The 22,952-nt window shown below is 38.9% G+C and overlaps 1 protein-coding gene across 5 annotated transcripts in view; it reads right to left on the bottom strand.

The window, feature by feature from the left end:
* Positions 1 to 22,952, bottom strand: part of MTA3 (metastasis associated 1 family member 3) — a 157,718-nt gene that overhangs the window by 55,094 nt on the left and 79,672 nt on the right. For all 5 annotated transcript variants that reach the window (XM_037066602.1, XM_037066603.1, XM_037066606.1 and 2 more), the window contains 2 exons: positions 15,899 to 16,001; positions 13,119 to 13,218 (listed from right to left, as the gene is read on the bottom strand). In XM_037066602.1, coding sequence (XP_036922497.1) covers positions 13,119 to 13,218; positions 15,899 to 16,001 — 203 coding nt within the window. The remainder of the gene's footprint in view (positions 1 to 13,118; positions 13,219 to 15,898; positions 16,002 to 22,952) is intronic.

The raw sequence follows: 22,952 nt of genomic DNA, 5'->3' as shown, positions 1-22,952 counted from the left end.
ATATGGCTTTTCCAAGCAGAAGATGAATATAAACTCTCATGAGTAAACCTCAAATCATGACTAAGGCAAAATTTCTTCTATATAAAAAATTTTTATATGCTATTTTTACTTCATTGCATAGTACTCATAACAAAATTCCTCATTCACTGTCAAATTTGTTGAGACTTAGCTGTCATTCACTCAGATCTCAAGCATCAATCTATGCGACACCTGGGGTCATGTTCTTATGTGTACTCATACCTTTGGGTCATTACCACGAGAAAACTACTGGGTGGCAGGCTGTGGGAACTTCTTGGCCCTGAAAGTCATTTCCAAACATACCAAGAGGAGAACTACAGGTTCTTCACCCCCTCGCTGACTCTAGACACAAACCAGGCAAATATGTAACACAACTGTGTGAAGACACTGAAGAACAGCCCCAGCAGATGAGGAGAGGCTGAGATGATTCAGGATGAGGGAGTATGAGAGGAGAGCTTACACCCTGGCCCTGGCTTTCACCTTGAAGGCATTTTCTGGAAAGAGACTGCCACAAGAGAGAGATGAGATTTCAGGCCCTAAAGGAAATCAAAACATATTATAGGAATTGGTAGCATCCTCAGACCACAACCTCCAAGGCAATCAAGATAAATTTACTGACTGAACCTCATTTCCTTGGAAATTAACTCATTATCAAATGCAAAATTATGAAGCATATTAGAAACTATTTAGAAGCAAATGATAAAAACATACTATATTATCAAAATACATGGTACAGTCAAGGTGGTAATTGGGGACATTTATAATCTTAAATATTAATAAGTAGACTAATGAAATTAATGGGCTAAAAATTGGTCTTAAAAATCTAGAATAGGAATATCAGAGTAGACACAGAGAAATATAAAAGAAGAAAATAATAAAAAGCAAAATTAGGACTTCTGGACAAGATGGAGGTATAGGTAAACTTGCTTTGCCTCTGTGCACAACTACAGCAAAAATTACGAGACTACAAGTATCACCCAGATTTGCCAGAAAACCGAGCTGTACGGAAGTCTGACAACCAAGGATTTAAAGAAGCTACACTCACCCAGATAGGTAGGAGGGGCAGAGATGTGGAGTGGCACAGGGAGGAGGCGGAATGGGCAGTTCCGCTTGTGGTGGATGACAATCTGAAGGGATGCATCGGATGCAAGCAATCCTGGCCCCAGATCAGACCACCCAGCCCAGGGTTCCGGTACCAGGAATGTAAGTCCCCATAACTTCAGGCTGTAAAAACTAAAGGGGTTTGGAGTGGTGAAAGAAACTGAAGGTTTCTCAGGAGATTCCTCTTAAAGGACATGCAAAGGTCTCAGCACTTACGCAGACCCACCCTGTCTGGGATTCAGCACCAGGGCACCAGCTGGCAGGGCACCAGTGGCAGGGCACCAGTGGCACATGGGGAAAAGCGGAGAAAGTGAAGTGACTGGCAACAGGGCAAGTGCTGGGAGACAGCTTCCTCCCAGGCAACCTCAGAGTTCAGGCAGTGGCACTGTCCCCTCTCTGTGCCCTCTCCTACACAGAGCCACAAAGTGGTGAAACGGGTTGCCCCACCCTGGAGACTACCTAAGGCTCTACCCCACACAATTTAAAGGTGCCTTTCCTACAACAGGCCATGTTACAAAGATGGGGAGTCAAAGCAGCTCTACCTAATACACAGAAACAAACACAGGGAGGCTGCCAAAACGAGGAGACAAAACAACATAGCCCAAAGGAAAGAAGAGAACAAAACTCCAGGAAATTACTAAATTAAATGGAGATAAACAACACATCAGAGGCAGAATGAAAAAATATTGAGGATCGGGAGGCTCAAAGAACTCACTGGGCTCTGCAACAGCATAAAAGAAGACTCGGGGAAAAATGAAGGTTGAGTTAAATGAAAAAAAAAATCTATAGGGAACCAATAGTAGAGGGAATGAAGCCTAGAATCAAATCAATGATATAGAACATAAGGAAGAAGAAAAGCATTCAACCAGAACACCAAGAAGAAAAAAAGAATTTGAAAAAATTAGGATAGAATAAGGAGCCTCTGGGATATCTTCAAACTTACCAACATACAAATCACAGGGACGTGAGTTCCAGCCAAGATGGAGGCATAGGTAGAAACCCTTCCTTGCACAATCAAAAGAAGGATAACAACCAATCTAAAAACAATAAACAACCAGAAGTGCCAGAAAATCAAATCACAGGGATGCCAGAAGGAAAAGAGGAAGAGCAAGAAATTGAAAACTTAATTGAAAAATAATGAAAGAGAACTTTCCTAATTTAGTAAAAAATAGAAAATAGACATACAAGTCCAGGAAGCACAGAGAGACCCAAACAAGTTGGGCCTAAAGAGGACCACCCCAAGACACATTATAATTAAAATGCCAAAGGTTAAAGAGAAAGAATCTTAATAGAGCAAGAGAAAAGCAAAGAGTTACCCACAAAGGAGTTCCCATAAGACTGTCAGCTGATTTCTCAAAAGAAACCTTATAGGCTAGAAGGGGCTGGCAAGAAGAATTCAAAGTGATGAAAAGCAAGGGCCTGCAACCTAGATCACTTTATCCAGCAAAGCTATCATTTAGAATTGAAGGGCAGAGAAAGAGCTTCCCAAATAAAGCAAAGCTAAAGGAGTTCATAATTACCAACTCATTATTATATGAAATGTTAACAGGAACTCTAGAAAAAAAAAGATAGAAATGATGAACAATAAAAAGGCAACAAACTCACAAGTATCAACAACTTACTTATAAGCAAACAGCAGAACAGGAACAGAATCATACATGTTGAGATTATTTGGAGGGTTATCAGCTGGGACAGGGAAGAGAGAATGGAGGAAAAGGTACAAGTGTTAAGAAGTACAAATGGGTAGCTACAAAATAGATGGGGGGAAGTTAAGAACAGCATAGGAAATGGAAAGCCAAATATCTTTTATGTATGACCCATGGACATGAACTAAGGGGCGGGGGGGGGGCGCTGCTGGAAGGAATAGGGATATCAGACAAAGGTAGGCAAAGTGCAAAAAACTGGGACAACTGAAATAGCATAATCAATGACATATATTTTAAAAATAAATATAAAAACAAATGATAGAGAAAATCAACTAAACTGAAATTTCACCCAAAAGACAAGGAGAAAACTCTGGTACAACTGTCAAGGAAAAAGAAAGGGAAACCACAGAAACAACAAAAAAAGAAAAGCTACTTCTACGTGCAGATATAGCAAAATTTTCTAATAAAAAATACTATAAAAAATCGTGTTGATAAATTTGAAACTTAGGAAGAAATGGAAAAAATCTGGCCAAATGGTCTTAAGTAGAATAAAATCTTATTCTAATTACAACCACAACCCAAACTGAGGATATTCAGTAATAATTCTACTACTAATAATAATGGCCTGTGCTCTTCCAATTGCCATGGTTTTGAAAGACAGAAAGAAGGAAGAACTGTTCATTCAGAACTGAAGTACATTAAAGAGCTATGACTACTAAATGCAGTAAGTGATTCTCAAGCAGACCTTGTCCCAGAAAAGAAAACTCTTTTTCTTTTGTTATAAAGGACATTGCTGAAACAACTAGCAAATCAGACGAAAGCCTCTAGATTACGCAGCGGTACTATAGCAACATTCACTCCCCAAAATGTGACTATCACACTGTGGCGGTACAAGAGAATGTTCTTACTCTTTCAGTAAATGCCTCTTCAAATATTTAGCAATAATGGGATATCTATTCTGAAACTGTTCGATAATAGTAATATGTATATACAGAGAGAATGGTGAGGAAAATGTATTAAATATTAACATTTGGGGGACCTGGGTGAAGGAAATACAGAAAGTCTTAGTACTTTTGCATTCTTAGAAACACAAAGCTAGGTTTTAAAAAACGATAAACACGAGCCTTCATTAACTCACACTTAAGAATCCAAATCTCTCCACAATGACTCTAAACAAAGAACTTAAAACCGTTTTGATTATATTTCCCCATAATTTCGATCTACCATGATTTTTCTGATGCTTCTTAAATTAAATTCATGGAAGAAAAAGTAGCGTGAAAGGCTATATATACCAAAAAGAAAACTAATTTAAACTAAGCTTAAATTAAAAAAAAAAAAAAAAAAAGGAGAGCCCTGGCTGGTGTAGCTCAGTGGATTGAGCGTAGGCCTGTGAACCAGAGGATCGAGGTTCGGTTCCCAATCAGGGCACATGCCTGGGTTTTAGGCCAGTTCCCAGCAGGGGACCCATAAGAGGCAACCATACATTGATATTCTCCCCCTCTCTCCTTCCCTTCCTCTCTAAAGATAAATAAATAAAATCTTTTAAAAAAAAGGAGAAATAGACCCTAACATACACAAACACTTCTCTGAGGACAATTTGCACTATTTCTAAGCTCATTTAATGTCATTTTAAAATTCTTATCTGTAATAAATCATCACACAAAAAAGAAATGTGTCTAATGTAGAGTATTTTTGCCTTAATGGTATATTTAGAACACAGGAAAATTTCATGTTTCATATATTTTCACTGTAACAGTAGTCCATTAGTACTAATGTAATTTTACAAATTTGGAAATACAGATTGTACTCATAAGCAAATTGATTTTTAAAAAATTACATGAATTCTCACTTTATCGATTTTATATTCATTTTTAAAGACTAGATTCCTGGTACAAGTTGCTGCTTAAAATGTTAAGCAAAAGATTTATACATTCTGCTGAGTACAATTACTTCATAAAATGTAAGGAGTACAGTTTGCAAGCTGCCCTCAAATTCCCAGTACCTTCAAGGTTTTAAATGAAATGTATGACTTGAACAGGACTTACAAATAAAGAGAATCAAGTGCAAGATTAATGGCTACCAATTTTACAAACAGCCAATACCTGAAGAATAAAATTACTATCGGTTGACTCAACTTCCTCTTCTTTCTAAGTTTTTCTTGAAGGGAAAGTTTTATTGTAAAAATTATAGCTTGTTATAGGGAGAAATTATAGTGATTTTCTTGTAACAAGCATATTAAAATATATGACTAATCCTAATCCTCGCTTAACAATCACATTCAAACTTGATAATCTACTACAATGGCAGTAAAAATGGCATTACAAAATCCCTTTCGGACAATCAATAGTGCTACGAAATCAAAAGAAAGTAAATGAGTCACAACAAAGATTGAGCGGAAAAGGCACCACTGTTATCATTATCTTGTCAACAATAACAACTAATATTTATTGAGCTCTTACACTGTGCCAGACACTGTTCTGAATTATTTACAAGTATTATCTCATTAAATCCTCAAGCTGATGCCTCATGGTAACTCAGGGACAGACTCTTCCAGAAACTGAAAAGAGGACACCAGAGGTCTTGTTCGGGACACTGATGCGTCACCTTCTGTCTTCCCCAGTGAGGACAGGGCTTCAGGAGGCTTAAGAGCCCAGTGTTTGTGAACACTGCCTTAAACGAAGGCTCACAAACTGTTCATTCTAATTTCTTCTGGAATGTTGATGGAAGCACACAAAGATTTGTTACATAGCAATAAATCAGATGTCTTCCACCCAATCAGGGCAGCCAATGTCACAGAGCACTCTATACCCCTTAGAGAATTCAGGGCCCAGGAAAATCAGCCCCAAGGCATGCTCAGGGGAGCAACTACAGTTCCATCAAGTTTTCTACGCTTGGATACATGTATCAGCAACTTTCAGAAGTATATCTATAACACACTCTTCTTGTCAATCCATAACCCCGTGGAACAGGGCTGGCAGGTTTCATTATTGAACCCACTGCAGATGAGGCAGCTCGGACACAGAGAGGTTAAGTCACTCACACAAGCTCCAGTTCCAGGGAGAACCCAAACCACAGAATCACGAAAGGGTACCTACCCATTTGTACACCCATCTTCACAGCATCATTCGCAACAGCCAAGATAGAAGCAACCTGTTCCTACTGATGGATGAATAAACAAAATGTGTATCTAAACACAATGGAATGTTATTATCCAGCCTTAAAAAGGAAGGAAATGCTGACACATGCCACAACATGGAAGAACCCTAAGACACATTAACTATGTGAAATAAGCAAGTCACAAAAAGGCAAATGTTGTGTGTTTCCACCTAGATGAGGTATCTAGAGTAGTCAGATTCATAGAGACAAGAAATAGAACTGTGATTGCTAAGGGCTAAGGAATGGGGGAATGGGGAGTCATTTAATGTATCTGGGGTTTCAGTTGGGAAGGATGAAAAAGTTCTATAGATGGAGAGTAGTTATGGTTGTACAATAAGGTAGATACTTACCGCCAAAGAATGGAACACTTACAAATGGTTAAAGTGAAATTTTTTTTGTCGCGTATATTTTACTACACTTTTTAAACAAGTGTTTCCATTACCTAAATCATTCAGTAACTCCTGGTCTCAGACTGTGTGTATATAGCTCTGAGGATACAATGATATTAGAATTCATGCATACAACTCTCTTTAGTGAGGAGATGTACTCAGTAAAAGATTTTAAAATGCTGAAAAACAATGGAATAGAAATAATACACTCCAATGACCTTTTTAAAAAAAAAAACAAAATCTGTCCAAGAAATGGAAATTAATTTTCTCATTCTCAAATGAGCAAATATTTACTAAACACCTAGTATGTATGCCAGGAAAAATCTTTGGTGCTATGGATTCAATAGTGAGGAAAGACACAGTAACTATATTAATGAATATTACAAGCTGAATATTGTGGGGAATGAAAAGGAGAAAAATAGACCATAAGCAGATAATCACAAACATGAATGTCTGATTATAAACAACTAACCTAGAGGAACACAGCTAGTTCTGTTCATGAGCACAGGACAAAGTAACCTGCCCTAGACTGAGGTACTACACAAGAATTGAAAAAAGAGTAAGGGCTAACTAGTAGGACTATGAGAGTATCCAGGCAGAGGGAAATGAATGTGCAAAGGTCCTGTGGCAGGAGACAAAACGGGAAACCAAAGGAATGACAGAGCCTGGCTGGAGCCCAAAGGATGCTGAGGACAGTATGTGGGCAAGGGACTAGAGAGACGGGCCAGGCAAAACCCTACAATCTTGCTGACTGCTTTAAGGAACCGAGTTTTTACCTAAATGCAATTAAAAGCCACTGAAAGGATATAAGATTGGAGACAGCAAAATCAGAGCTTCATTTTTAAAAGATCAGACACAATATAGGAATTAGAGATGTTTCTGGATGAAATTTCCTCACTGCTAAATCAACACAGCCTGACCTTTCCCAGAATCAGACTTAGCACTGGGAAGCCCAAGTCTCTAGGCCTGATTCTGTCACTAATTAATGAGTCCTTATATAAAAGTTACTTCACCACTATCTCTAATATAGTCTATCTTAGAAGATTTCTAAAGCCCAAAACAACTCAAAACATTCTTTTTCTGGGATCCCACCCTCCAACTTGCTTTAGTCTTCAGAGCCCAGGCAAAAGAGGAATCCAATACCTACCCGATCTGTACCTATTTGATAACCTTGAGGCTCCGCTCCAGCCAGAGTTCTCTAACAACCTCGATGCACTGCAGTCTTCCAGCCACAGGGTGCAGACGACAAACAGGAAGTACCAGGCTAGATCTGCCCACTACTACCTACTAACCACCTCAGGCTTTACTCTGTTCTAAGGAATTTTGTTTCCTTAAGGCAGTAAAGGTCCATGTAAGTATTTTAATAAACTGATGTTTTTCTTTGCATATATAGTTCAAAGTACACTTTAATTTTTCATAAAACAAAGATGAAACCTAGGAAACCTCCAGGACTTCAATGCTCTAGTAACAGTAAGTCTTACACACATTAGACTAGCAGTGTTTGAAATTCACAGTCCAGCTCTGTTCATTAACAGATCTCAAAATGAGAAAGGTAGATCTAGCGATCTACTGGCAGCTTAAGAACCTGCTCCCACAGTATTACCGGTGATATTACAAGTAGAGTACATGGACTGTCTTGGATAAATGGATGTGTCGGGTTAGGGGTGCTGAAAGCCCAGTTGCAGCCCTCACAGAAAAAGTACAAGAAAACCACCCAGATGGGCTATCAAGGTCCTTGCGGTTCACCAACCCCACCTTCTCTGCAGTGGGAGGTCTTCAGATCCATCGTCTGCTCCCCTGATATAGAAAGGTACTAACCTGATCTGTTAGAGGCCTGCAAAGACGGAAAGAAAAATAAAAACTGGACTCTCCAAATTCAGCTGAATAAAAAAGTGTTTTTATTTACTAACACAAAACAACTTAACCTTTCTCATGTTCTTTTTGGGGAAAAATCTGCCAACTCATATTATCAACATATTAATAGTCAATTTTTAGCTGCTCCCACGCATTATTATATTTTAACATCAAAGTGGGAAAGCCTAATACCACTGAGCCAGCATCTGCAATAAGGCATTAATTTCTTTCTGCTTTGTCAACTTCTAAAAAATGTCAATTGTACGGCACTGAAAACATAATCTCAACAGAGCATACATAGAAAGAGTCCAAGAAAACTTGAACCTAGAGTAGAGAGAGCAAGAAATCAAGCCACTTAAGTGTTGAAGAAAAAAACCCTGGCTGGTGTGGCTCAGTGGATTGAGCACCAGCCTGTAAACCAAAGGGTCACTGGTTTGATTACCTGTCAGGGCACAGGCCTGGGATACACGCTAGGTCCCCAGCAAGGGGGGGGGGGGGGCGCGGGTGCTCCAGAGGCAACCACGCTTTGATGTTTCTCTCCCTCCCTTCCTCTCTCTAAAAATAAATAAAACCTTTTTTAAAAAAGTCACTGAAAAGAGAACAGACATTCCTCAGTGCTGCCTAATCCAAGACAGACAACATTAATAATATTTAAACCCAAGCCATTTTAGTGAGAATGAAACAGAAGAGGTAATCTGGTAGAGGAGAGAGAACTCCTCAGTAGAAGTCAAGAACCGATCCAAACCCTGTCTCTGAAACCAGTCATACAAACACACCAAACCAGAATTTCCTGAGCCCCTGAGTATACTGCTGCTTAAAAACAATTATAGTAATAAATAACTTAATATTAGATATAATGTAAAAGTGACCTCCAAATTGCTAAATACAAAAGAAAACAAACAGAAGAGATGAAAGTACCTGCTCAGAAGGAGCTTAACAGCCCAGTATTGTAAAAGACATGCACAAAATGATCTTTAAACTAATTAAGGTATATAAGCTGTGCCTTCTTTATTTTTACTTACTTTTTTTATCCTCATTCAAGAACATATTTACTGATTCTGAGAGAGGGGAGGAGAGAGAGGGAGGGAAGCACCGATATGAGAGAGAAACACAGATTGGTTGCCTCTTGCACGCACCTCAGGGCGGAGACTAAGCCTGCAACCCAGGTATATTTTGCCGTGTATAATGCATATTTTTTGTCCAAATTCTTTAGGGAAAAATACAGGTGTACATTATACATGGATAGCACTAATTCAGTACTATATAAATGTTTTTAAATTTTTATTTATGCTTATGCGTTAAAAGTGTAACTCTGGAAAGCAATAATGATATCCGTATATAAAATAATACCCTGGGAATATGATAATCAGATTTGTCTCTAAAAATAAATAAAACAATTGAAAAATTAAAACAAAATATTTTTTTCCTGAATGTTTGAACCAAAATCATGGGTACACATTATACATGTGAACACATTACACATTGCAAAATATGGTATATGCCCTGACCAGGAATCAAACCCACGATCTTTCAGTTTATGGAATGATGCTCCAACCAACTGAGCCACACTGACCAGGGCAGCTGTGTCTTATTTAAAATGCTTCTTTTATAAATGGTCTTCTTCACTGACAGAAAAAAACACTGAATCTTGAAAACTCGGTGGTCTTTCACTAGAAATTCACCTGCTATCCCACCAGTTACCAGCAGTGGGAAGCAGAGAGTTGCTGCAGCTGTGAACCAGGAGCCCAATACCAGCTGCTCACCTGTCAAGACTTCAGGCAAGTCAGCCTGAAGTGTGTCCTAAGAGCTCTGTGTCATCTCACAAACAGGCTTTCTACCCTTACTCCTCAGATAAAATAGAGGGAATCTGCTGAACTACTACAGGGATAGCATCCCCAATATTAATCTAAGAAGCATTATCTCACAAAAACAATGTTAAACCACAAGAGACTGGGCTTCATAAGTAACAGTATCATCTATACAAGGCAAGATCATCCAATATTCAAAAAAAGTTTTCCAGGTTCTCATAAGAGATGAAAGAGTGTGTTAAATTGCTAGGGAAAACATGGGGGGGGGGGGTTCAAACTCTGTTCCACATGACTTAGACCCCGTGTTAAAAGGGACTTCACTTAGGGCTTGTCTCACCAGCTACCTCATTTACTGGCACTTACACAGGGACAAACAGATCAACAAAATGGAGAAGAGAGCAGACATCCAGCGTAGACCTAAGCATATCCAAAACCTTTAAATGAGGCAGAAGTGGCATTACAAAAATCACGAGGAAAGAAGAAATTCAATAACAGGTGATGTGATGATTAAGTTTCTATATGGAGAAATCAAAATTAACTATATCTCTCCTTCACTCCATTCTTAAAAATCAACTCCAGATAGGTTAACAGCCTTAAATGTAACTAAAACTATTAGAAAAAATGGAATATTGTAATAGAGTATTAAAAATTAGCCAAGGGGTATGAATCCAAAATACAAAGGAGAAAAAACATATGAAAACATGTTTAAACCTGCAAAGTAATCAGGTAAATACAATTAAAATGAGATAGCATCAAGGCAGTAAAACTTAAGTGTGAAAATACCAAGTGTTGAAGACATTGCAAAGAAATACATGAAGAAAAAACACTCAACTGATGTGGTATTATAAATGTTGACTATGTTGTGCAGAATAATTCGGCTGCATGGGTCAAATTCAAAATGCCAATGACCTATGAATCACTGTGTATTACTATTCCAACTGTAGTTATTGTCCAGAAAGCTCACACACATGCTCACAAGGGGAAATGTGTTGTATTTTTCAATGCAGCACTATGGGTAACAGCAAAAGAAAAATGTTTTTAAAGCACTCCAGGTGCTCATAGTAAGAGAATACATAAATAATGTGGGCCCTGGCTGGTGTGGCTCAGTTGATTGAGCACTGGCCTGAGAACCAAAGGGTTGCTGGTTCAATTCCCAGTCAGGGCACGTGTCTGTATTGCGGGCCAGGTCCCCATTGGGGGCGGGGGATGTGAGAGGCAACCACACACTGATGTTTCTCTCCCTTTCTTTCCCCTTGCCTTCCCCTCTCTGAAAATAAATAAATAAAATCGTTAAATAATAATAATAATGTGGTAGAGTATTATTTTAAAGAATACTACAAATACTACAAAGTAGTTAAAATGCAAATTAGGTATGTATTTAATTAGGTATGTATTTACTAACAGCTAGACCACAAAAATAAGCAAATGGCAAAATTTTACAGAGGTAAATTAAACACATGCAAAACACATATTTATGTTATTTTGGGGTAGATAAATAACAGTAAAACTATAAAACAGAGTAAATACATGGCAGATTGTTACAGTGGCTGCCTCTGGACCAGGGCAGGGGCAATGGGGGGTCAGAAGGACAGACAGAAGGGGGTAAATAGGACTGGGGAAGAATACTATTCACACTTGCTCAACTGTGAACACTCACTTTACGTGGCATTATGGGGGATTTTATTATATCATCCTCTGTGCTATTCTGTAATTTGCTATTATTATTGTTCATGATGCAAAAACGTAGCTAAACAAACAAAATGGTGAAGAATACATTCTCCTCTGGGTAATGAAAACAAAACTATTTTTTGGCTGCTGCTATACCATATTTTTCCATTTTTCATAATAAGCCTACATCAATTTCAGAAGTGGGAGGATCTTTTTGAACAGAAAAACATATACAGGTAGTCATAAGATCCCTGTAGCTCTGATTCACATTAATATCTGCTGGCAGGATTTTGTGAGTTTTTGCCAACACAATATCCGCTCTTGCTTCCCCAGTGGAGTGTTCTGCAAGTTCTACACGACCCAATCACAGGCTATTGTGAAACTCCTGAACTTGTATATACAATGTTCATGTACAAGTGAAGAGAACAAAACTTGCTTCTATAAACATTCTAGTCTTTGAGAAAGGATAAAGGAATCCCATAATGGCAATGGATTACAAATACTTTCATCATTCATTATAATTATACAAAAATATAAGAAAGTACTATAAGAAACAAATGTGGTGTGCATTCCAGCATGAATTTTTTCATTATTATGATAAATATTTGTGGAAAGCATTTCAAATTAAAATATAATGAGAAAGTAATAAAACCTACCATTGTATTCCATTGCATCAGAAAACAAAACTGCAACTTCTACTATAGGTAATGAATATTGGTCAAAGAACTTAACCTCACCAACTGTTAGTTTTCTCATCTATACAGTGAGCATCCTGCCATGCCCACCTGAGGTTACGGCAATCACGCAGTAATTAATGCCAATCAGTAAAACACCCGCAGGGCTACTTTGCTGGAGGCAGAGAGAAGCCAAGTGCCAAGCTCAGTGCCCAGCCACAGCAGGCATTAGTGGTGCAACTTAAACTGAACATGGGAAGCTTCCTTTAATTACCAAGGGAAAAGGAAAATAGTCTTAGAAGATGGCAACCATGATGTAACAAAATGACGAAAGAAAACAGAACCTCTTTCTAATAAACAGGTACAAGAACTTAATATCAATACTAAGTAAGGGTCATGACAACAAAATAACTCCAACAGCAACAGCTTTAAGATGTGGTCACTTTCACTTAAAAAACTGTAAAGCATTATATATGATCTACAACTACTCAGGTACTTAGATGGAATACATGGAAAAAATACCCAAGTGAAAACAGACGGGTCAGAAAGTTGAACCTCATTCCCCAAAATATTTTTACCATTTTCTACCTACTCCAGGAACAGTCACTCTCACTTGTCTCATCTCACAGGAGAGGTGTCCTAGGAATGAGACACTCCCATCTACCAACCAGCCAAGCCACACGCACCTAGCAGTCAGCAGCGCTAGGAGCCAGAGAGCTCTCGTGTCCACAACACTCCTACTTTGGCTTGAAAGTTAAACAAGGAGCAGAGGAAAGAGCCCTGAAATTTCAGAAAGCATCTTACCAGCGTGATGTCCCGAGAAGCCGCAGCTGCGCTCATGTGCAAACTAGGCTGCCTCACGGAACTGCTGCAGTCCAGGGCCCGGGCGAACGTCCCGACAGCACTGAGCAAACCACAAGAACAGAGGGGGAAATCAAGGCTCTGCTTTTTTTTATACTGAAAGAAACACATGTTGGTAGTGAATGAAAAACTGTCAAAGAAAGGTCAAACAAGTTCTTGGATGTTTGAAAATCAAGTATCAAATAAAAAGTATTTTCTATAAAATTTAAGAATTAATAAGCCAAAATTTACCGTTTCAATTGAGAAAAAGTAGCTTGTGAGGCATAAAGAAGGAAAAGATCTATTTTGAAACACCATGGAGTAAACAATTTAGCATTCAAATGTGCTAAAAGAATTGAAAGTAAATTAGCTCATATGATTATTACTGCAAAGTAAGTTCTGACCCTTTTTTTTCCTGCCCAAATTGTGAAATCCCAGTAACATTTTTTCCTGGAAATACAATCAACCTCTTCCTATGAGGATTCAATATAGAACAGATTTCCATTTTTAAAAATTACTACAACACTAATTATCATTTAATGATATAGAAGGGCTTCTAATATGTAAAGAACCCTAACTCAAGAGGTAAAGCATGAAATGAAGACTTGCTACTTGTCTATTTTTTCAACATTGTAGCTAAGACAGAGGTTTTTTAAAAATAATTTTAGATTTATTGATTGGGAGGGGGACAGAAACTGATCTGGTGTTCCACTTATTTATGCAGTCACTGGTTGTGTCTTTTAAATTTTATTGATTTTCTATCTTTAGAGAGAGGGGAAGAGAAGGAGAGAAACACCAATGTGAGAGAGAAACATCGATCTCTGCCTCTCACAAGCCCCCAGCTCGGGACCTTTGGGTTCACAGGCCAGCACTCTATCCACTGAGCCACACCAGCCAGGGCCATTGGTTGTTTCTAACATGTGCCCTGACCAGCGGTCAAACTCGCAACCTTGGCATATTGGGGACAATGTTCTAAACAACTGAGCAACCTGGCAAGGGCAGGAAGCTTTTTAAAAAGGTTTTGATTAAAATATAACACGTGTAGAAAAGTATACATTGTACAGCTATGCACAATTTGCCATCACTGATGGCAAAGTATCCACGCCAACAACAGCCAGGTCAGGAAACGGAAGGTGCCAGCACCCTAGAAGGCTCCTTGTGCTCCTTCCCGATCTCTCCTCCCTCCCTCTTCCACCAAATGAACCACCACCCTGGATTCTAATACTATAGGTTAATTTTGCTCATTTGGGAACTTAAGTAGAATCACATACTATGTACTCTTTTTGTGTCCATCTTCTTTTGTCAAAATGCTGCCGTGGACCCCCACATGCTGCTAGCTGTAGCTGTGTTCATTCGTTCTCTCTGGCCTGGAGCACCCTTCGCACCATGTCGACCGCCACCCTCCCACTGATGGGTATCTGTTTCCAGCCGATCGGATGGGCTGCTATGGACAGTGACAGCCATGCCATCTGCATATGCACCTTCTGGGGCCCTGGTCTGTGCAGGCACTTCCGCTAGGTATACATGTATGAGTGAGACTGAAGACATACGCATGTCAGACGACTGCAAACGGCTTACCACAGCAGCTATACCAACTAAGACCCCTCCAGCGGGACATGAGTGCTGGCTGCTCCACCTCTTTGCCAATGCGTGGCACTGAGGGTTTTCACATTTTACAAATTCTGGTGGTATGTGCAGTGGTATTTGACTGTGGTCTTAATTTATTTTAAAAAGACTTTCTTAGAAAGAAATTTAAAAAGACACTAGATGCATCTCTTTGATGCCTCTCATTCTGGCTTAAAGAGAAAAGGAAACACATGGCCCTTGGTTATCAAGGAAAAAAAACAATAGCAATCAAATCTAAAACTGTAGGAGGAAGACCACCCCACCAAAAAAAAAGCAGAATTATCTTCTGGAGGGTGGCTCCTTGTAGTACAGGCTTCCCTCACTAGGTGAGTGTCCTAGGTACCCTTTCGTACCCACGTACCAACTAGTGTTGTTGTGAGAAGCTGCATTCGGCCTCAACAAGTTTTTTTTGAAGACTGTATATGTTTGCCCATTTCATGACAGGTGATTTACAGGCACACCTGCCCACACTGTGCTGAGTGCCCAGAGTTTCTGACCGAAAACAGCATGACCATGTTTTAGGCTCATAAATAGGAGGGTACCCCACCCTCTCTATTTACCCAATTTCTCCCCAAGAGACCATTTTTTGCTTCCCCGAATGAAGTATGTCCTCAAAGGGAAACATTTTGCCAATGTGTAAGAGGTAAAACAAAAATCAGCAGAACACTAAAAGGCATCGAAGTTGATGAGTTCAAAAACTATTTTGAGCAGTGGAAAAAATATCTCCATAGGAGTATTACACCAAATGGAGAGTGCTTTGAAGGTGACTTAAGTTTAAACATGTAAGAATGAATACATAATTTTTGTAAATGAATTTTGGTTTGAGGGGCGAGAGGTCCTCTCTCATACACTATTGGGGAGAAGCCAGTCAGTGGACTAGGCCAAAATGAAGAGTCAAGAGTAGAAATGAATCAGCAGCAGAAGCACTGGCCTGGAGACTCACACGGGTCACCTGGATTTTGAATTATTTAGCAGATGTTAGGTGGTATTGGGCTTTCTTACATAACTAGAAAAAGAAAAATACAACCAATAAAAAAAGTAGATAACAAAGAACATGAAATGTGTACAAATTCTTTTACCAAGAAAAGATGTTTTTGACTCAACAGTGCCATACTCACCGTGCTACAACTAAAAACTGGTCAATCTGTCGGTCTGTAAGTGGGCTATTTGGGTCCCAAACTTTAACTTCCAATTTTGACTGTTCCCTCTCATCTGATTCTCCTGTCCGAGAACAAAGGAAATGGAGCCTGATTACTCACAAGGCACATACATGGTCACATATGACTGATGATAGTAACCACAGCGTTAAAAACGCACAGTAAATGTTCACGGTTGTGTGCATTTTTTCAGTCAGCAAATGTAGAACACAGAACACTTCGTGAAGTGAACACTGATAGTAACGCAACCAAACCATATGGTATTTTCAAACCATATTTGGGAAATACATGTTAACTTGTCATCAACAAACCATATTCAGGAAATACATGTTAACTTGTCGTTAACATGTTAACTTGTCGTTAACATGTATTTCCTGAATACTTGTATGTGTGAGGCACTGATCCTCACGCTAAAGGACATACAGACGAAAGAGAAAGCATTCCTGCAGCAAGACACTTAAACTATGATTAAAACATACACACAAATAGCTGTGAGACAAATGAAAAAAGCAGGTGTCACAAGAGAGGTAGAGATACAGCTATAAAGTTCCAAAGATTAGAGGAATCATTTCAGGCTAGCTAGGAAGTGAGGACGTGAAGGAGGTGGCATTTGGGACAAGAACGGAAAGATATGAATGCACTGGCAGAAGAAAAGGACATTAAGACTAAGAAATGAGAGCATGAACAAAGCCACGGGGCTTACAAAGGGGACAGGAAGTAGCTCATTTTGTCAGGAGTACATTAAGGGGAGTGAGAGGAGGTAGCCAAGAGAAGTGGATAATGAACACAGTCCTGAAGGTGCCACTTTGGTTTTCTGAAAAGGAAGCCAATGAAAAGCCCTTGTCTTTTTAGTAGGAGAGTAAAGAGACCAGAATCAAACTTGTCATCTCACTCTTAGCAATGGTATAAAATTTGCTCTAGAGACACAGCTGATGAAGACAGCGAGACACGGGATTGACAATGACGACAGCAAAAGGAGAAGGCTCAGGGAATCAGTGACGCACTGGAGGCAGCGGGCAGCCCGGAGAACTGCAGAGACAGTGCTGGCCGTTAGCAAAAAGAAGGGAGCGAACAGGAGGTGAAGGCCGAGGGAAAGACTGATGACAATGCGGGATGCTTTGCTTTAGGAAGATCTCACAAGGAGATACAACCATCAGGCAGGACTCAACGGGAGGACAAAGGACAGCAATGGAAAACAGCCTTGGGAGGCAACTGAAACTCTGACTCATGGCTACGGATTTCTTATCAGGCTGGGGACTGGTTCTGGCTTCGTTTCTCTTTAGGATCCCTCCACATACCCTACAGTGTCGGGCAGTGCCGTGCACTGACAGACACACTAGGAAGCTGAACGGGCAATGGGCTTCTCGTGTGCTCAGTCCCCGTCTAGGAGCGAGCAGGTACCCGTGGTTCAGACGGAGAGGGGGGAGGGCAGAACAGCCACTCCACCTGCAGTCGCCTACGTGCCACCGCTGTCGGGTGGGGGACACGCCCGTCCTGCCCCTTGTTCAAAGGCAGATAACCTGAGACCAATCGCCACCCCCAACATAAAGAAACAGGCAGAGCAGAAAGAATACTAGGCCAAACAGATCCAAGTGTTGGAAAGGATTTCATTTTTCATTGTTCACGATTCCCAGCATGCTGAACCAAGACATTCAACATTAGGTTCATAGTTAAAAAGCAAAAAATTTGTAAACTGTGTGAAACTTGAGAAAGGAGAATGTCACATTTACACTCCCTTGTATCTTCAAATAATGTACTTTAAGTAAGATAAATAATAATGGTAAAAAAGAATGATGATAAAAATTAAAATTCAAGATCTTAATTTTTAAACAACACAGGATGAAATGACCATGGTACTCGGTATTGAGCCCCTCCTCTCGGTTACGTACTCCAGAATGTAAGTAAGGGTAAAACTGATATTTACTTTTCAAATTCTAGTGAAATTGATGTATTGCAATTGCACCCATCCATTCTCCAGACACCGAAGGAAGAGAATGCCACATAAGAATTCCAAAATACATCCGCTGCAAACAAGAAAATAACACTCCTGGATGCACCTGTACTAACACCTAAGCGAGAGACAATACCATGGGACAATAACAAAGAGAATAAAGATATGAATATTCTATATCAAATGGTCACTCTAAACTAAATACAAAGTTCCCCATTTTGGACTCACCATATATAATTACATTTATATCACAGTTTAATCATTTTATAATAAAAAATAAATTTAAAAGCCTTTAAAAAGCTCTTGAATGAACTTATTTAGAATCTGTATAATTAAATTCCTTGCTAAACCAGCAGTAATCTCTGGAATGGTCTTGGTCACTGTGGTCTGAGCCGGAGACTGGACCAAGATTAATTTCATGTTCCGCTCACATCCGTGCCATTCACTGCGACAATCTCACCTTCCTCCTCCATTTACGGTAATCTGCTCTAGTTCCACACCATCCAATAACCCAGTTCATAAAGACCTCCCCAGTCTCCAAACTCCTACCAAATGCATGTACCAACTAACTGCATGAACTGTATTATTAGCATCCTATTTTCGCTTCATACGGCCTTCATAATTTTGAAGAAATGTAGATTGAGCAATCATTTTAAATATGTTAGCCTTAACCTTCTAGCTATATTCTAAGATTTCTACAAAATAGGAACAAAGGACTTCTTTGGTATATCCTCTACGAGCACATAGAGTTCAAAGACTAAAGAACTAAGGCTGTATGAAACTATCCATAGGCTCTTTCATGGACAACTGGAAACACTCTGTTCTAAATACAATCTTCTTTGCACCAACCACCAGAATACTACACTTTTTGTGTTACAGTTAATTCAGAAATACACAAAGATACCATTTATCACCATTTTTGTTTAATATTGTTCTGAAACTTCTGGCCAATGTACTAAATTATAAAACACGAATATAAAAACCTCAAAAGGATTCCAAACAAAGAAAACACATTGTTTAAAAAAATCACATTCATTGTGGCAAAAAATAAAAAAACACTCAGAAATAAAATTGCAGTCACACTCACAAAAAAGAAATTACTTGATGACTTAAATATAAATGAAGAGTTAAAAAATTTAAAATCTTAAGGACATAATTTTTGTACAAGTAGCTCAACAGGTTGAATTTAACAACTTTAAAGTCTTGGAAGCCAATAAAATGGTCCAAATGTTAATCTTCATGGTTTTTTTTTAAGATTTAATTTATTTATTTCTAGAGAGAGGAGAAGGGGGAGAGAGGAGAGAAACATCAATGTGTGGTTGCCTCTTGTGCACCCCCTACCAGGAGTTGGGGGACGTGGCTCACAACCCAGGCACGTGCTCCAACTGGAAATTGAACCAGCGACCCTTTGACTTGCAGGCCTGTGCTCAGTCCACTGAGCTACATCTGCCAGGGCCCAAATATTAATCTTTACAAATCAAATAATAATATTATTATGAAAAGAAGAATAAGAGAAAAAGGTTTAACTAAACGGGATGAGGTTATACAAAAATAGCAACAACAATCACACAAGGTCGTATGGCACAAAACTGAACAGTATCAAAAGCACATATACAGACCAAATCATAACAACTTGCTTGAACATAAAGTTTTATAACGATATAAATGTTAACTAACCTTTATTTAGTGCTTACTTATGTCCCAGGAGCCCTTCACAACAGGGTTTCTCACCTGCAGCACCACTGACACGTGGGGCCAGGTAACAGTGTGCTGGGGGTGGGGGTGTCCTGTGGGGGGGGGGTGTCCTGTCGGGGGGGGAAGTATCCTGTGGGCCACAAGATGTTCAGCAGCACCCTTGCCTCTACTCACAGGACGACAGAAGCAACTCCACCCCCTACATCACCCACAGTGACAACCACAAATGTCTACAGACACTGCATAATGTGCCCTGCAGAATGAAACTGCCCATGGTGAGAATTACTCTTCTACGTGGCTGAGATCAATACCTACTTACACTAAATTCTTACAGGCTGGTGTTTTTAATTTGGTTAACATCCACCACATTGCTGAAAAGCACATTCTGCAAAATTACACACTAAAAACAATAGGGTTTATGAAAAATAGGACAAAACTTTGAAAAACCTATAGAACTTGGTAACCAGAGCACTAAAAAAAACCCCAAAAAGCCACAATCCCACAACCACAAAGTAATAATCATAATAAAAATACTAACACAGCTAAATCTCCACTGATATTTGCACCAAGCACAAAGGTCAGCCGATCCTTTATCTCCTTAAACCCTGGACTCACACTTCCTCCACTGCCATATAGGTCACTGTGCACAGTTTCAATAAAGTTAAAAATAGAGTTCAGAGTGCGGGTGTTTTTGAACATGGGGGAAAGATCTTCACAGCCCCTTCTTCTGTAACTCCAAGCTCCACTATGTAGTTTTTACTTTTTAATTTCCCAACTACAGTTTACTTTCAGTATTATTTTATATTGGTTTCAAGTGTACAGCATGGTGATTAGACACCCACATAGTTTTAAAAATAGGAGAAAGTGCCACAGATTCTGAGGCCACTCAATCGGCCACTGCTTGCACCAGAGGAAGGCACTTCTATAGAATTTCCATCTTTTTTTCTTAAGCTCTCTATCGGTGAGAATCTGTGTTTCACTGATTGCTGGAGAAAATCTCAGACAAACTGACCCAACTTCCACACTGTACTGACATGTTCCCACTTACCAACTGCACGTGAGCTAACTCCTGTTTTTAAAGCGTGTGTTATAGCAGAGAACACTATAGTAATTTAACTCTTTAACTCTCAAAGATAGACACCTCCCAAAGCTCCCAAACACTGACATGAGTTACTTACCTAGCAGCAATAGACAGTGGTGACCAGGGAAGAAGCAGTAGCAGCAGCTAACGGTAACAGTAAGTGTTGACTTCTGTGCTAAACGGATCACTTTATTTGATCATCAAAACACTGTTATACAGGGTGGGGCAAAAGTCGGCTTACAGTTGTTTGTATGGCAAGTATTATAATTAACAAATAAGAATACAAGAATAAACTGTGTCATGTACTCATAACTGTAATCCTACTTTGCCCCAGCCTTTATATGTAAGAAATGGGAATTTGGGTTAAATAGTTTTTCCAAGGTTATTCGCTAAAACAAAGTGCAGCCAGTTTCAACCCAAACCTCTGAATCCAGTCATTGCAGTTTAATAATTTAATGTTATTATTATATTTTAAAGCTACAATTTTAAATTTAATATGTAAATAGATTTCTTTCTTAAATTTTCCATGTTACAACACCGTGAATTAATAATGCAAAACTTTGGCCCAGGCTGGCGTAGCTCAGCGGATTGAACATGGGCTGTGAACCAAAGGGTTGCCAGTTTGATTCCCAGTCAGGGCACAAGCCTGGGGTGCAGGCCAGGTCCCCAGTAAGGGGCGCATGAGAGGAAACTACACATTCATGTTTCTCTTCCTCTCTTTCTTCCTCCCTTCTCTTCTGTCTAAAAATAAATAAATAAAATATTTTTTAAAAATAAGCTTAACAAGTAATGTATAAAATATATGTGACTAAATAAACCTATTGTTTAAAAAAAACAAACTCTCACAAGACCCCAAAATGGCGTTAAACAAAGGGCAAGATATCCCTTTTTTCTGGGTGAGATGTTTCAAGATCATTAAAATGTCTGCTGTCCTTTAAAGAACTTAAAAATTAACTGTAATCCCAATAAATACAGGGATTCCAAATAGGAAAGAAGGTGTTTTCCCCCGGATGTTAAATTGAGCTGATGATAAACTCTTTTTGAAAAATGAGACAGGAACTAGCCTCACCAGATATTAACACATAATCAAAGCCTCTATAATTAAAACAGCAAGTTATTAGAGGAACAAAATGGACCAATGGAACAGAACAGAAACCTCAAAAACAGACCCACGTACTGCTCAATATTATAAAATAATCAATCACTTCCCAAAGTATTATATAATATTAATATAATTTCAATCAGAATCTTAATAAATCTGGAAGAGAAGAAATTGACAAATCGAGATAAACTTCAATAGTAAGAAAAAGAAATCTATGAGATGAGACCTCTCCAGTAAGAAATCGTAAAGAACAGTAAGGAAAAACTGGCCCTGCTATAAAACATGTAATAAGAGATAGATAAAATAAACTGCATGGAATGTACTTTCATGGATCTCTATATAATATTTATGTAACAGTCTGGGAGACTATATTAAATTAATAACAGCAGTTAACAGTGAGTAAAAAGGGATGATCTGAGGTACCATTAGTTTTGTTTCCGCTGTAATTGCATATGTACAACTCCTATAGCAATAAAATAATTTTTAAGATTTAAAAAACTGGGAAGAAGCAAAGAGAATACAGTAGCGCATCTCTGTTATGCTACGTTACAAAGGACTTCATCGTAAGTATTTCTAACTTCACATTTTATTTGGGGATTTTGACTGTGTAATGAAGAGGTGGGGTTCTGAGGGTTCTGCTAGTTCTACTAACTAGCAGCCTTCAACTTGCAGCTGGATCCTAAGGTTCCCTAGGGCACCTTAACAGATTTAATGCAGCCTTCTCCCCCAACCTCATTCACAATTACCTAATTTTTCTTATATTATTCAAGGTCACATTGTGTAACATTTCATTTAAAGAAGGGGTTCTGTCACCTAAATAAAACCTATAAACCACTCATCCAGAAGACTAGCAAGAGAAACATTATGTTAAAGGCAATTAATACACGTTAAAGAACTCTAAGACCTATTATTATATTAGCGAACATTTTAGTTCCATTTTCTAAATACAAACAACATCTTTGTCAGACAGCTGGCGTAACTCCCCCAGTGCCACAACTGGGTAAGAATCACTCCTCTTACCTGGAAGCACTATAGAAGTATTGTCTTTTATGTCTTGTTTTGTTTCCCAAAATAGTATTTTTTAAGATTCTATGCTAGGTAAATAATGCTTTCCAAATTACATCACTCTCACTAGACTTTTGCTTTTCAGGGGCAAATGCTACATTTAAATATTTTCCGGTAAACG

This window comes from Sturnira hondurensis, unplaced genomic scaffold (genome assembly GCF_014824575.4).
Source record: "Sturnira hondurensis isolate 20B ecotype Veracruz unplaced genomic scaffold, ASM1482457v3 Scaffold0016663, whole genome shotgun sequence".
Lineage (NCBI taxonomy): Eukaryota > Metazoa > Chordata > Mammalia > Chiroptera > Phyllostomidae > Sturnira > Sturnira hondurensis.
The sequence above is the reverse complement of the archived record's forward strand: the minus strand, read 5'-3'. Positions and strand labels throughout refer to the sequence as shown.